This window comes from Littorina saxatilis, linkage group LG5, assembly GCF_037325665.1.
Source record: "Littorina saxatilis isolate snail1 linkage group LG5, US_GU_Lsax_2.0, whole genome shotgun sequence".
Taxonomy (NCBI): Eukaryota; Metazoa; Mollusca; class Gastropoda; order Littorinimorpha; family Littorinidae; genus Littorina; species Littorina saxatilis.
This window is the reverse complement of record NC_090249.1, coordinates 57,449,049-57,464,007: the sequence shown is the minus strand read 5'-3', so window position 1 is coordinate 57,464,007 and position 14,959 is coordinate 57,449,049. Positions and strand designations below refer to the sequence as shown.

At 42.5% G+C, this 14,959-nt stretch overlaps 2 protein-coding genes across 2 annotated transcripts; one reads left to right on the top strand and one right to left on the bottom strand.

Annotated features, from left to right (window-relative positions):
- Positions 1-498: 498 nt before the first annotated feature.
- On the top strand, positions 499-1,194 carry LOC138967821 (uncharacterized). Its single transcript, XM_070340478.1, has one exon. It carries the CDS (start codon positions 499-501, stop codon positions 1,192-1,194), a length of 696 nt encoding a protein of 231 aa, XP_070196579.1.
- Positions 1,195-1,807: 613 nt separating this feature from the next.
- LOC138967514 (kelch-like protein 18) lies at positions 1,808-9,469 on the bottom strand. Its single transcript, XM_070340078.1, has 5 exons — positions 9,296-9,469; positions 7,054-8,194; positions 6,522-6,756; positions 5,165-5,398; positions 1,808-3,236 (listed from the first exon to the last, which is right to left on the bottom strand). The coding sequence occupies exons 2-5, from the start codon at positions 8,131-8,133 to the stop codon at positions 2,737-2,739; spliced, it is 2,049 nt and encodes a 682-aa protein (XP_070196179.1). The 5' UTR covers positions 8,134-8,194; positions 9,296-9,469; the 3' UTR covers positions 1,808-2,736.
- Positions 9,470-14,959: the final 5,490 nt, after the last annotated feature.

Below are 14,959 nucleotides of genomic sequence, written 5' to 3'. Positions count from 1 at the left end.
AAAGATTTATACGTAATGGGAAGTAGACCATTTGAGAATAAAACGGAAAACGATAGCATTTCAATTTTCTCACTCAGTTATTCTTGTCCTTCGGTCAGTTATGCCCTCTCTATCGAATATTGTTTGCAGGGTACTGGATAATGAAAGAATTTGGAAACATGCGAAATGTTGTTCTGGTACAGTGGAATCTATCCCTTCAGTTTAGTTTAGCTCTGAAATTTAGCTAACTGCCCTTGAATTTTACCCTGTACAATTATGTGCCCTGCAGCTCAAAGATTTAAACATGTGTGCAAATCTGCGTATTATACACACACATGTGCATACCAGTTTTTACCACACTTCTGTGCCCATTGGTGTGCATGTTATTATACACACACCTCACTAGCGCGCCTGTTTGCGGACGACACTGCAGTGTACAGGGTGGTGACTAGCGTAAATAACCAGGCCCAGCTACAACAAGACCTCCATCGCCTAGCCGAGTGGGAGAATAACTCGGACATGCAGTTCCACCCTGCAAAATGCAACACCCTGCCTGTTACGAGGAGCAGACGCCCACTACAGCCCTCTTACCAACTCCACGGGCATACGCTGGAGACAGTGAAGGCGGTCAAGTACCTGGGTGTGACCATTCAGAGTGACCTGTGCTGGGACGACCACATCAACAACATTGTCAGCAAGGCAAACAAGACCCTGGGGTTCCTGCGGCGCAATCTGAAGATCTCATCAAGATCCGTGAAAGAGCAGGCGTACAAGGCCTTTGTCAGGCCTATCCTGGAGTACGCCTCGTCAGTATGGGACCCGCACACCCAGAAGAACATCGACAAGCTGGAGGCCGTCCAGAGACGAGCTGCCCGATTTGTCTGCAACCGCTACCACAACACGTCAAGTGTCAGCCGGATGCTGGACTCCCTTGGGTGGCAGTCTCTGGAGGAGCGCAGGAAGCTTGCCCGCCTATCGATGCTCTACAAGATCACGAACAGCATCGTCCACTGTCCGGGCATCAAGTCGAAGCTGGCCCCTTTACCACCACGCCAGCGAAGAGGCCATTGCCAGCAGTTCGGCCTCATCACCTGCCGCACTCAGTATCGGAGTGCCGCTTTTCTACCCAGCACAGTGAAGGACTGGAACTCTCTACCAGCAGCTGTCGTCGAGGCCCGCACTGTCGACACCTTTGTGTCGCGCGCCTCGCACTAAACCAGCAGCCACTGTGACTCATGTCCCCTCCCCCCCATACTCCCCAACCTGTGAATTTTAATGGACTTTGGATGCTGGAAACGCTACTTTATTGGACTTGCGCAACATCCCATCAAGTGCCGAAATAATCACTACTGTTGATTGTGGGCAGTAATGGAAAGACAAGACAAGACATGTGCATACCAGTTTTTACCACACTTCTGTGCCCATTGGTGTGCATCTGTTATTATACACACACATGTGCATACCAGTTTTTACCACACTTCTGTGCCCATTGGTGTGCAATACTCAAAAGCTTATTTGTAAAAATTTACTTTAAGTGCATGCACTAGCTCAGAATATCAGTTTAGTGTTGTGTGTGCCTTAATTGTTGCATGAAGTTTGTAAATGTGAGGTTTTGTAAAAACAGTATGTGACTTTATCAGCAAGAGAGAGAGAGAGAGAGAGAGAGAGAGAGAGAGAGAGAGAGAGAGAGAGAGAGAGAGAGAGAGGTATTATTTTTAAGATATTATAAAGCATGCTTCATAAGAATATTTTAAATAATAAAAAAAAAGAAAATGAGAGGAGAGAAAGAGAATAACAAAACAATCACACATTCTTAGATCAAGGTGATCTTTATTGCAGATAACGACCAGCACAAGGTTTTTACGTCGATCCTGCACACACATGCATTTTAACGAGCACATCAGCAATGCCACTGTCAAAAAGACACCCCCCCCCCTCCTTCCAATTCCAACAATAATACTCCACAACAATGCACTAATACTTTCTGCGTTTTGCATATTCGTAACCTTAATAGGTCATGCTGACCAGTATATTGTCTTTCAACATGATCCGGGTCCATGCTGTGGTTTACTGGGGTGTTCACAACAGCTTTGTCAAATGCAAAAAATTTTAACAACAACATCAAAAACATTTCAAGGAATAATTTGATCCCAAAGCAAATGCATCAAAATTGAAGCAGTTAGTTTTGTGATCTCGACCACCCAAGGACATTTCTTGCATATTCATGGCCCCTGTTTGTCATTCATTCAAACTTCTCAGTTATCTTTGCTTTTAACATCAAAATATGGATGTAGCTTATCAACTTGTCCCTGTGCCAAACTTGCAGTCCTTCAACTCTGTGTCTAAATAACAGTATTCTTTTTCTGTTCTCCATCCACCTAATCTGCAGTTGATCACTTGATGTACTTTCTGACATCAGCAAACTCAAACCTGGCTACGATTCATGCATTGCAAGTTGCTGAAACTCAGTGTCTGCAACTTGATGTGACTCAATTGTGTTGTTATGCTTATAATTATATGCTTTTTACAGAAACAACTATTGCAACAATACCGCACAATATGCCAAGGTGGATAAAAAAAAGTGCAGAAGGTACTTTACATTCACTAACTTAGTTTGCACTGGTCGTAATGAGCAATCTGAGTACATTTGCAAACCAGAAGAAAATGGTATGCCAAACAGTATCACTTGGAAGACATATGGTTTCACAAATGGCATATGATATAGGAAGTAGCAGAAGCCAAGCTAGTTAACTGTTATCAACACAGCTGTTTGTTGCTGGAGGGTTGGAAGTCGGGAAAGCGGGGCACCGTGACAAAGTTTGATGTCAAAAAGGCTCTGTGCAACATGCCCGTCACACTACGAGCCATCTCCGCCGTGTTGTAACACTCCACCTCGGTGCTCTCGTTGTTATCGCACTCAACCAACTGGAAGTGATACAGGCGGCCCTGACAGAACACCCCACCCCCTCCCTGCATCTCAAAGTTCACAAGGTTCTGGCTCTGCTTTCTGTCAAGGTCCACAAACCACAGTGACTCTGATAGGAAGCACGTCACAAATATTCCGTTGGAGTTGGGGTCGCTGTGTGCAAAGATGGGAAGGCCCGGAACAGGCGGAGAAAGTTTCAGAAAAGACCAGGATGAGGTGGCGATGTTGAACACCTGGGCGTAGTTCTTGAAGACGTAGATGTTGCCCCGGTGTTCTGTCACCGCTGGTGCTGTCTCCTGGTGCAGCATTTGGGGCAGTACGCTCCATTCATCTGAAAAAAGCAGATTGTCCCATGGATATTTTGCTTTTAATTCAAAACTGAGACAATGAAGGTAAAGTTTTTATGTGTGTATCACGAATGACATCACAAGTATATATATATTCTTTCATGCTAGTCAGCCTGTTTTCTTGCTGAAATTCTCAACTCTTCTTTAAGATTGCTTGTCACATGGAACGAAAGAGCGCAATAAGTGTAACGATGTGTATTTTCTGCATAGGGAAGATCACCCGCCCACATGAATGTCCTTGAAGAGTGTGTCACAGGCAACACAACTGTCGCTGAACACCTATTTATTATGTATTGTGGTTTTAGTTATCAGGTTGATGGTATATTCCGTGTTTGCAGAAGATAATATATTATTGAAACGGACAAAAAGTCAGTTTTCACATTCATTTTCATCTGGATATTTTAACTTTTTTGGCATGATCAAATTTCAGTTAACGCAAGCTTTTGTCACTGTCTCAGTTACAAGACACTACATCCAACGGTACACTGTTAGTGCAGGTGAAGCCAGGGCATCTCACAGTACACAACCTTGTAGGTATAACTGCTTAGGGTAGTAACATCTTTTTTCAGCGCAAGTTATACACGCAGAACAGAACTGTACGACAGACTCACTTGCCTAACCACTGAATAACATAAGTCTGTCTTCCATATCTTTAAAAGTAAAAGATGACATCTTGTTGCCAGAACAGTTTGAAATAGTTGGAATAAAGCACCAGAAACATACATGATCCTAGCTGTGCCTCGAAGTATGATAGTTCTACAGGGGAACCCACCTTTTTAAGACCTCCTCCCTTTTAAGACCTTGCTTTTTCAGATTTTCTCTTCACGAACCTCTGTAAATTTACCCCCATTTTAAAGGCACAGTGCAGCTCACAGCCTTCGTTTTGCGTTTTTGTTGCAGCTGAGTGCATTTACAGTTCAAAAATCCTCCTATGGTAGTAAAACAAACCCAAAACTACCCAACGACGACATCTGTGAAGCTCGACAGTTTCTTGTTCACGCGAGTGCATAAATTAACCTAGTTATTACGTGGTGTTTGGTCGGAGTTCGATTCAACTGAGTGATTCCGGCCTCCATTTTGTTTTACACAAACTCATGATGATGTCTGACATAGTTTGCTAGTGACGTGTCTTTTTGTGCATGATGTGGTGATCTACCTGATCTAAATTTAGATCCAAAAATAGGTCAAGACCAGCCGGGACAGAGTCCAAAATTAATTCGTAAAAAAATCGCAGTTCTTGACTCTTTGGGTGCAAGTCAATGAAACTTGGTAGTTCTTCTAACGGATAGCTGCCTGAGGTATGACTAAAAGCCCCAGGGGCTCCGTGCACCTGGATTTGACAAGTTCAGTACCTTTAAGACACATTCCTTTTTCAGACCGGATTTTCTGAGATTTTTGGAAGTCTAAAAAGGGGGGTTCCACTGTATGTGAATGATAATGGCAACACAGTCAGCTGAACACAACTTCTGCTAACATAAATAAACCCTGTCGGTATGAGTTCCTTTCTGTTGTGCGTAAACAAACAAGGAAAATCCAAACTACTCATCTAAATTCAAATACATCCTTGTATTCCAATTTAACACTCCTCCGCATTTTACCTCGCACGAGATGGTGGCTTAGAATGAACACAAACCCTTCATTTACTTCAGAAGCTCCTGAAAAGAAGTTAATATAGTTGAAATCAGCAGTTTAAAACTTGTCATCCCCTGCTAAAAAAAGAGCAAATACAGACCTCCCCCAATTTTCAGACCCGTTTTTTTTCAGATTTTTTTTTCATTTCCTCTGTAAACTTACCCCCATTTTAAGACTCCCTCGACTCCTTTGTTAAGACCTGATTTTCACAGGTTGTTGAAGGTCTTAAAAAGGGGGTTCCACTCCACACAAACACCACCGTAACCATCCTCCAACCTACCCGTCTCAGAGTCCCAGCTTTCCATACTATCCAGCTTGACACGGAAGCGGCCGATCCCTCCAACCAGGAACAGCGTAGAGCCGTGAGCACACATCCCATGGTGCCTGCGCACATTCTGCAGCCCACCCACCTCCTCCCACGACCAGCGAAGTGTATCAAGACACCAGATGGTCGACATCCAGCCCCCCGAGCGTCCAATGGAGGCCTGACCGCCCACTACATACACACGGTGACCTGCAACAGTAGTGATGATGGTGAATCCTATAGGGGGTGGGGGAAGAGAAGTTGTTTTCTGGACATAACTCTGTCAGGGTCTTTATGCCCTGTTGAAGAGTTGTGTCGTGATGCACACCCCAGACAGCAAACACTATAGTAGTCGTAGTAGTAAGTTTTGGGAGTTGTGTTATCGCTTGGAAGAGAAGTTGTTTTCTGGACATAACTCTGTCAGGGTCTTTATGCCCTGTTGAAGAGTTGTGTTGTGATGCACACCCCAGACAGCAAACACTATAGTAGTAGCAGTAGTAGTAGTAGTAGCAGTAAGTTTTGGGAGTTGTGTTATCGCTTGGCCTTGTGGCCCATACGTTGTGAACTTGTCCCATTCTGTGGTTGCTTACAATTGGAGTTTTATTTCTTCATTCGTCAAAAATTGACGAATCTTTCTAACAATCTTGTGGACTTGTCCAATAGATTTTTTAAACTGTTTGTACTTAATGCAAATTCGAAAATATATATATATACAAAAGCCTTTATACGTTTCTGCTGAGCTAAGACAAACAAAATTTAGCTAGAAGGCATAAGCGACAGCGGGCACACAGGTGCTGGGAACACTGAAAGTGGCTTCAATGTTACATTGTGCTCCGTCACACACACACATTCAGCTGCATGTCTCTGACAGAGCACAGAACACAACTGCCTGTGACCTCTTTTACTGATGCTATCTTGCAGTAAGAACTAAGGATTGGCTCCTCCAGCAGGAGCGCTTATTTCACTTCATTTATTATCCCATCGCTAGGAAATTCTGGTCGCTTCCTCCCAGTGGAAAGCTGGCAGCAACAAGAGTTGCATTACCCAGGTGTGTGTGTGTTTACATGTAATCAGCCACTTGCACCTGTGGCAGAATGACCGAGGTCTTTGACATGCAACTGTGGTGACACATGGGTGGGACATACAGTCACTAAGTCTGCATAAAAATGTGACAAAAGTCCGGATTGGATTGGAACCCATGACCCTAGGATCACAAGTCCAGTGCTCTACCAACTGAGCTACCCTTGCCCCCCCCCCCCCCCCCCCCCCCATCCCTGTAAGGGTTGACAATTGAAACACTACAAGTATACATGTGAGTTTACGGAAAACCTACCAATGGCACACACCCTGTAGCCAGCGTCTCGTGACAAGAGAGGGTAGTGGTCTGACAAGCTGGCTACTAGTTCCAGGCTGCAGCCGTCTGGTTCGAACCCCAGCACTTCTTGTGGGGCCGTTTCCTCTCTGGCCACAGGACAACTGTTTTGGCAGCCGGACGATGTTGTACATTGGTGGGCACCCACACACAAGATGCGACCGTTCCTTGGACTTGTACGGACCCCGGTTGGATGCTGTGTAGAAAATGTGATTTAAAACATGCTTAACACTCATTAACATTTGATAAAGTAAAGATAAAATCATAAATAATGAAGGGTTTTGAATACTTTTAAACACACACAAACAGAGACACAGATTTACAGTTCCGTCTTCATTATTTCTCTGGCTTTATGCTTACGAAATCATAAACCCATGAAGCAGTTAATTTCAGGAGTTTTACAAAGGAAGAAACAAAAATGTACTATAAATCATAATGTTAACCACAATCAGAATTCTAACTCAAGATTTTTTCCCCCTACTTCTTTGCTTACCTTTTCTTTCAAGCTTGCAATGACGTCCTGATTTAGTGAAGCGACAAAACTTTTCAGCTCAGGATTATTCTTCACCACCAGTAAATCATTCAATGATGCCACCTCGTCATCTGTCATGAGATGAAAGTTTACAGTGCTAGCAAGGAAACTGGGGAAATCGGTCACATCACAAGGTCTGTCTTGAGCAAAGTACCAATCTGCTGCTGCTTGGAATACATCCACTTCGCTTTCCACATTGAGAAAAGGATCTTGCAGGAAGTCCAGAACCTGAGAGCAAGGTGCTAGAAAGAAGTCCTCCGACTGTGTGACAGTGCTAAAATGCCACAGAGCATGTTTCCGGCTCTCATTATACACGTCTGTCAGCATGAGTAAGTTGGACATGCGTATCAAGCTGAGGCACAAGTCGTCTTCAATCATGGTAAGCAGAAACTTGCAACACTGATCCAAGGCATTAGTGACCTGAAACTGGTTGCTTAGTTCTGTCACACTCTGTACATTGGACTGGGTCAGTTTAAGGTCACCTGTGTAAAAGTAAACTACAAGACACAAAAAATTATCCGAGTGAACGTTATCTAGTTTCACAGTGTTTGAATGACTCTCCTGCATCCCCGATTCAAACATGGCCTTGAAGTAAAGGCTGTGCTCACATAAAACCCTCTTGTGACAAGAGAGCTGCTTGTTGCCAATTTCTAAAACAATGTCTGCTGGTTCGCCAGATTCTAAGCTGAACTCAGTCACAGACATGTCACTGGATGTTCTCTGGTCTTCAGTAATCTGTGTGTGACTGCTTTTTGTTTGACTACCACTGCCAGTGAAATCAGTGCTACTGGAGTCCTTATTACTGTTGCTGACCAGTACACTGCTTGTTTTTCTGTGAGCCTTATTATCAGCATCATTTTTGTAGCCTTGGTCTTCATTTATGCTTCTGGTTTTTTGCTTGCTGTCAGTGTCACTGGCAACGCACATGTCATGATTTTGGTCTGGAACTGTGCTGCTGTGAACATCACTGAATGAACTATCTACATGGCTTGGCTCAGCAGGTGGGGAATGGCCAGCCGTATGATTCGTATCATGGTCCATTATGCTGCTTAAGGTGCTTGATCTGACTTCTAGAGGCTAAACATGCAAATCTGCACCTTCCCTGCAACAAAACAAACAAACTTGCGCTTGTAATGTGAGAAAATGTGTTAATTATAATGTTTCGAATTCAAAATTCACACTCTTTCTAAACACAGTAAGATATGTAGTAAAAAAATTCTACGATTCAATACAGTTCAGATAATGAATTTTTCAGTCAAAATCATGCTTTTGACTACGATTTTGCTACACATCACAAACTGACATTGTACTCTCGGTCTGCAAACTTTAGAAACTTGCAGCAAGGAACTCCTGATAGTCGAAGTGTGTGTGTGTGTGTGTGTGTGTGAGATAGAGAGCGAGAGAGAGCAGATCTGGGAACCCCTTTATGCCCTTGTGAGTATTCTCAAACAAGCTTGGTGTATTTTCAGAAATATTAGCGTACTCCACACGGCATTTGAACATCCATGATTCAAAAATGCTTCACACGCGTCCGTTGCACCGTTAATTCGGTTTCTTCTTCTTCTTTCTTTAGACTGCCGCCTTCATCAAAGTGAAGATTCTGCAGACTTTGGAGAGAGTTGCGAAGATGATTTGCAGCTGGTGTTATCAGATCTGCCCGGGGGTTCAGTGATAGCTAGTGGGGGGTAGAAATAGAGGAGGGAGGTGGGGAGGATCAGGGACGGGGGGAGGGGGTGGGGAGGGGTGTCTAGATCCGGGATTTGAAGGCTTCCAGAGAGGGGCTGAGAGCGACCTCACCCGGGACAAAACAAAACATTTAAAACAAATGCTTCTTTCCAAGTTTAAACAAAACTGTAATCATGTGACTCAAAATATTGTCATTATTGGGATGCGCTTATCAAGAAAAGTAGTCTTTGAATTGTTCTCGTTGTATTTTCTCTTCTGACCGTACTGATCGTATTCTAGACAATGATGCGTACAAAATACGGCAAAATCGTATGGGTTCCCAGGACTGAGAGAGAGAGAGAGAGAGAGAGAGAGAGAGAGAGAGAGAGAGAGAGAGAGAGAGAGAGAGAGAGAGAGAGAGAGAGAGAGAGAGAGAGAGAGAGAGAGAGAGCGAGAGAGCGAGAGAGAGGAGAGAGAGAGAGAGAGAGAGAGAGAGAGAGAGAGAGACAGGAAACTGAAATTGAAAACATAAACACACCTGGAATGGACCTGAGAAAAGCTGGTAATTCAGTGTTTCTTAGGGAAAAAAAGGAGGACAGTCCTGTCACAAAAGAAACGTTCCCATGGACCGACATCATACATTCTTTGCAGTTGTGAGGCTGAACATCTGTGTGCTGAGAGATTTTCTTCAGTTTGACTCAACTACAAACTTGACTAGAGTTATCTCCCATGGTCATCACAAAAGTCATCGTCTACACACACAATACTACCCAAATGTAAGTATAACCAACTGTTTTTGGCTCACGTAAGTGTAGCCTATGCGATGATAAACTTTGTCTGTCTGTGCGTGCGTGTGTGTGTGATAGAAACTTTAACATTTCCGAGTCTATGGATTACGTCAGTCTCGGTCAAAAGTGTTTGACGTGTGTGATAGAAACTATTTGAAGACGTCACATTATGACGTAAGAGGGTTAGACGTCACGCGAAGGAATTACTGAAAATCTCGGTCATTGTTATTGTGAGCGGGCCGAGACTAGTTGGCAGATCTAGTGTCTCGCTTTCTTGCACAGTTTCACCTATGCTTACTGTGTGTGTGTGTTTATCCCCCCCTCTGCTTCTTTCTCTCTGTAAACTTGTAGGGCTAGTTATTTTTCGGTAACTTACCCAACAACCAAAATCACTTACCCAACAACGGGCCTGAATCCTCGATAGCTCATGGGTAGAGACTGTACACATTGTGGATCTACTTTTTGCGGCTCAAAAGTTCAGAACACTCTAATGTACAAAATATACATTTCTGGAGCAAACAATACAACCATACCGTATTTAAACCAGCAACTACAGACTTGAACACATGAATCTCCATATAAAATCCATGAGTTTGGTTGTTTTCTGAATTCAGATCTGCCGTGCACAATCGTTTATCGCTAGCAAGATTCCAAGGAAAAGTAACTCTCATACTTTGTCTAGCGACACGAGTAGTTCCCCTTCCAGATTTCGGCTGCACCGACAAGACTGCAATCCGACGGTCAGTTTTCAACAATATTTCATTTTATAAACAGATCACACGCAATCAATTGCACACATTTAACACTTTCGTGACGGGATGCGACTATATTAGTAATAGCGCTGCAACGCCCACGGACGGGAAGCGACTATTTTAGTATTAGACATACAAGGTACACGACTCGTGATTGCTTCCCGGTTTTTGAAGCTTGCAAATAAATTGAGTTGTTTCTCTTGATACACTTGGCGTCCCCTTCTGCCATTTGCAAATCCGCCTGATTTGTGTGCGTTTTTGAGGAAAAAAAATGAATCAAAGGCGAGCCTTGTCTCGGGAGGAGATTCTTCGGATGTTGGACCTAGAGGATCCCGTAGAGCATGATTCGGACGTATCGTTTTCGCCTCACGAAAGCGATACAAGCAGTGAAAGTGAGGAAGAAACAGTCCCGTTGTTGCTAGTACGAGTCGGCAAACTACACGTGGTTGGCGGTGATACTGCTAGACGAACATGTATCTCGGAATCGTGCAGGAGCTATGGGGGCGTGGCAGCACTGATAACAATGGATGGCTGGAGCCTTCAAATCCTTTTGGAATTGTTCATAGGTGTACAGTTGGTACTTTGTTGTGAAAATGTGACTTATATTCAATATATGGATTACCTAGACATCATTTGGTGAGTGTTAGATCTACAGTTTTGTTTCATTTGAGTCAGGATGCTGTGAGTGAATGCGTGATTTGCTTGTTTTTTTCTTTGTACTGTCTCCTTATTTCTGTGTACAATGTTAACAATATTTCAGCTAATTCATAGGTTTTACACCTTGTTTGGTTATAACATTATTTATAATACTTTCTGTTAAAAAATAACTTTTAAAAAAAGCAGTAGAAAATAAAACACACACAAAAAAACGTTAAAAAACACAAATTATCCCCCTTTCACCCCCCTTTCACCCCCCTTTGCTAAAACAAATCGCGTGACAAACTTATAAATAGCACGACTGAACTGGGCATCCATTTTTGAATTAGTACACACAATTTGGTGGTGATTGGACTTAATTCAAGCTTGCTAGACAGATTTCTTTACAGTTACTGATTTTTGGGAAGTTTCTTGGTGGCAAGCTTGGGCAGGCAGGACGTAAACGCCGTGGCAGTGCTAGTCACAATAGTGTTAATCAACGTAAAGAACATGCAGCGGTTTCATACACTATTTTGCCCCAGAAAACTAAACTTCATACAGTTTTTAACGTTGGAACACGGGTGTAAAACTTCGTCTGCTAGTCACATTCGAAGAAAGAACATTTCCTGAGCGATACCAAAACATGAACAGAACACACACTATCTGCCTTTACCGCCACAGCAGAATGACAACATAACTGTGTACTTGATTTTAGTTCAAAACATGGAAACTGACAAGAAGTGTTAACAAAATTGAATGATTTGCACGGAACTATACAACCGCGCATTAATCGATCGTCTGCGCAGGTAGACTGGTTGGGTGAATATGATTCGATCAAACTTTCGCACAAAAACTCCTCTTTTCTTTGAATAACTGAAGAAAGGAGGGATAAAGAGGTTACATACCTCGTCTCAGTGATTATCAAAAATAATGGTCGAAGTTCGCGGTCATGAAAAAGCTCGCTGAAGCTCGCATTTTTCATGATCCGCTAACTTCGACCATTATTTTTGATAATCACTGAGACTCGGCATGTAACCTCTACGTGTGTGTGTATGTGTGACGGAGTGATTGAGTTTGTGTTACTGTTTGTCGATTTCTTACGTGAGCCTTGAAGGCTTCGCCTCTTGTTTCAAATTGTTCATGCATTGATCATTTTTAATCTGCACTCTAAAAAATCTTTGTGAAGTCGAAATTCATTAAAATAAAGAGAAACTACACAGTACGAGTATAGGGATTTTTTTCATATATATTTTATAACCAACAAGTCGCGTAAGGCGAAAAATACATTTAGTCAAGCGGTCGAACTCACAGAATGAAACTGAACGCAATGCAATTTTTCAGCAAGACCGTATACTCGTAGCATCGTAAGTCCACCGCTCATTTTTTGATAAATATCTTTGATGACGTCATATCCGGCTTTTCGTGAAAGTTGAGGCGGCACTGTCACGCCCTCATTTTTCAACCAAATTGGTTGAAATTTTGGTCAAGTAATCTTCGACAAAGCTCGGACTTTGGTATTGCATTTCAGCTTGGTGGCTTAAAAATTAATTAATGACTTTGGTCATTAAAAATCTGAAAATTGTAAAAAAAAATAAACATTTATAAAACGATCCAAATTTACGTTCATCTTATTCTCCATCATTTTCTGATTCCAAAAACATATAAATATGTTATATTTGGATTAAAAACAAGATCTGGAAATTAAATATATAAAAATTATTATCAAAATTAAATTTTCGAAATCAATTTAAAAACACTTTCATCTTATTCCTGGTGAGTTCCTGATTCCAAAAACATATAGATATGATATGTTTGGATTAAAAACACGCTCAGAAAGTTAAAACAAAGAGAGGTACAGAAAAGCGTGCTATCCTTCTTAGCGCAACTACTACCCCGCTCTTCTTGTCAATTTCACTGCCTTTGCCATGAGCGGTGGACTGACGATGCTACGAGTATACGGTCTTGCTGAAAAATGGCGTTGCGTTCAGTTTCATTCTGTGAGTTCGACAGCTACTTGACTAAATGTTGTATTTTCGCCTTACGCGACTTGTTAACTTTCTGAGCGTGTTTTTAATCCAAACATGTCACATCTATATGTTTTTGGAATCAGGAACGGACAAGGAATAAGATGAAATTGTGTTTAAATCGATTTCGGAAATCTGAAATGCAATACCGAAGTCCGGCCTTCGTCGAAGATTGCTTGGCCAAAATTTCAATCAATTTGATTGAAAATTGAGGGTGTGACAGTGCCGCCTCAACTTTTACAAAAAGCCGGATATGACGTCATCAAAGACATTTCTCGCAAAAAAGAAAAAAAACGTTCGGGGATATCATTCCCAGGAACTCTCATGTCAAATTTCATAAAGATCGGTCCAGCAGTTTAGTCTGAATCGCTCTACACACACACACACACACACACACACACACACACACACACACATACACCACGACCCTCGTCTCGATTCCCTCTCTATGTTAAAACATTTAGTCAAAACTTGACTAAATGTAAAAAGAACGAAAACTCAGCGTATCCATTCCTTTTAAAATGTAACATCTTTTCAATATCATATCTGTGTTTCATATTCGCGTTTTAAGAAACACACATAACAGCAGTACTGAACCCTAAAGAGTACATTAATAAATACAATTACTGCCCCTGCAAATAATGAAGTCTAAAACATTATCAGTTTTAATTTTTTTTTTCTCATCTTCAAATAGAACCGACCTTTTGCTAAACGTCAATCAGAAGCGGCAATACAAACACCCTTTCCGCAATATATCATTTAATTCAGTCCCAAAAGTGTAAACAATTTCACATTCACGCGTTGTGTGTGCGTGTGTGTGCACGGTGTGTGTGTGTGTGTGTGTGTGTGTGTGTGCGTCACCGTGCTCAGTGAGTGTGTGTGTGTGTGTGTGTGTGTGCGCGTGTATGTGTGTGTGCGCGTGTATGTGTGTGTGTGTGTGTGTGTGTGTAAGTGTGTGTATGCCGCCGTATGCCGGTATGTCTGTGTGTGTGTGTGTGTACCGTGTGTGTTTTTCTATGTGTGTGTGTGTGTGTGTGTGTGTGTGTGTGCCAGTGTGCCATTTTTATCGTAGCAAATAACGTGGGTAGGGAAATCACTATTTCCAAGAACTTTGTTTCCTCATCATGATGTGCAACAGTGCGTGGCTCTAGCGGCGTGGTCTTTTTCCACACATACACACACTCATACACTAACACACACACACACACACTCACACTAGCACACACACACACACACTAACACATACACACACACACACACCCTCACACTAACACACACACACCGTGACACTCACACTCACACACACACTCACACTAAAACACACACACACACAAACACCACACACACACACACACACTCTCTCTCTCTCTCTCTGTCTCTCTCTCTCTCTGTCTCAACGGAACATTAATTCTCATTGACCCGTCTGGGACACAGACGATGACGCCTACAGTGACCCCCTCTATCTCCTCTGTCTACTGGAAAAAAACCAACTATTTCAGTTGCCACGCAGGCTACATCATCATCAAACATGATCGTGTTCGTGGGCATTTGAAGATTTCCTCGTAATCATCAATGCATTATTGTTGCCGGCGATGCAGGAAAAATCGTGCGTGCCACCTGCCTAGGTCCTTTCACCACATCCATGTCATATGTTTCCAAAATGTTACAGACATTTAAAAAGCATCGTGCGCACACAGATCGAAAGGACAAGGAAAATCACAACTACAGCATTGTCCAAATCACCGAGACAGGCAGCTGTCAATCAAATACTTCTGTTACTGGTGCACGTGCCTTTGTGTGTGTATATGTGTGTGTGTGTGTGTTTGTGTGTGTGTGTGTGTGTGTGTGTGTGTGTGTGTAATCGAAGCATATTCAGCAGACGCCCATTAACGATGCCTTTTAATCATGTATGTCTATTTTGAGGGAATGCCAATCTAGCTAACTAGTGACTTAAAAAAGAAATTAATAATATTATAGTTCTGACTTTGGACACACTGCAGTC

Excerpts from the sequence above, each read along its gene's own strand:
- LOC138967821 (XM_070340478.1), top strand. The coding sequence starts at position 499 with ATGCAGTTCCACCCTGCAAAATGCAACACCCTGCCTGTTACGAGGAGC.
- LOC138967514 (XM_070340078.1), bottom strand. The coding sequence starts at position 8,133 with ATGGACCATGATACGAATCATACGGCTGGCCATTCCCCACCTGCTGAG. Across the intron at positions 5,399-6,521 it reads CTACAGGGTGTGTGCCATTG|GTCACCGTGTGTATGTAGTG; the intron begins GTAGGTTTTCCG and ends CTACTGTTGCAG. Across the intron at positions 3,237-5,164 it reads AAGCTGGGACTCTGAGACGG|ATGAATGGAGCGTACTGCCC; the intron begins GTAGGTTGGAGG and ends TGCTTTTTTCAG.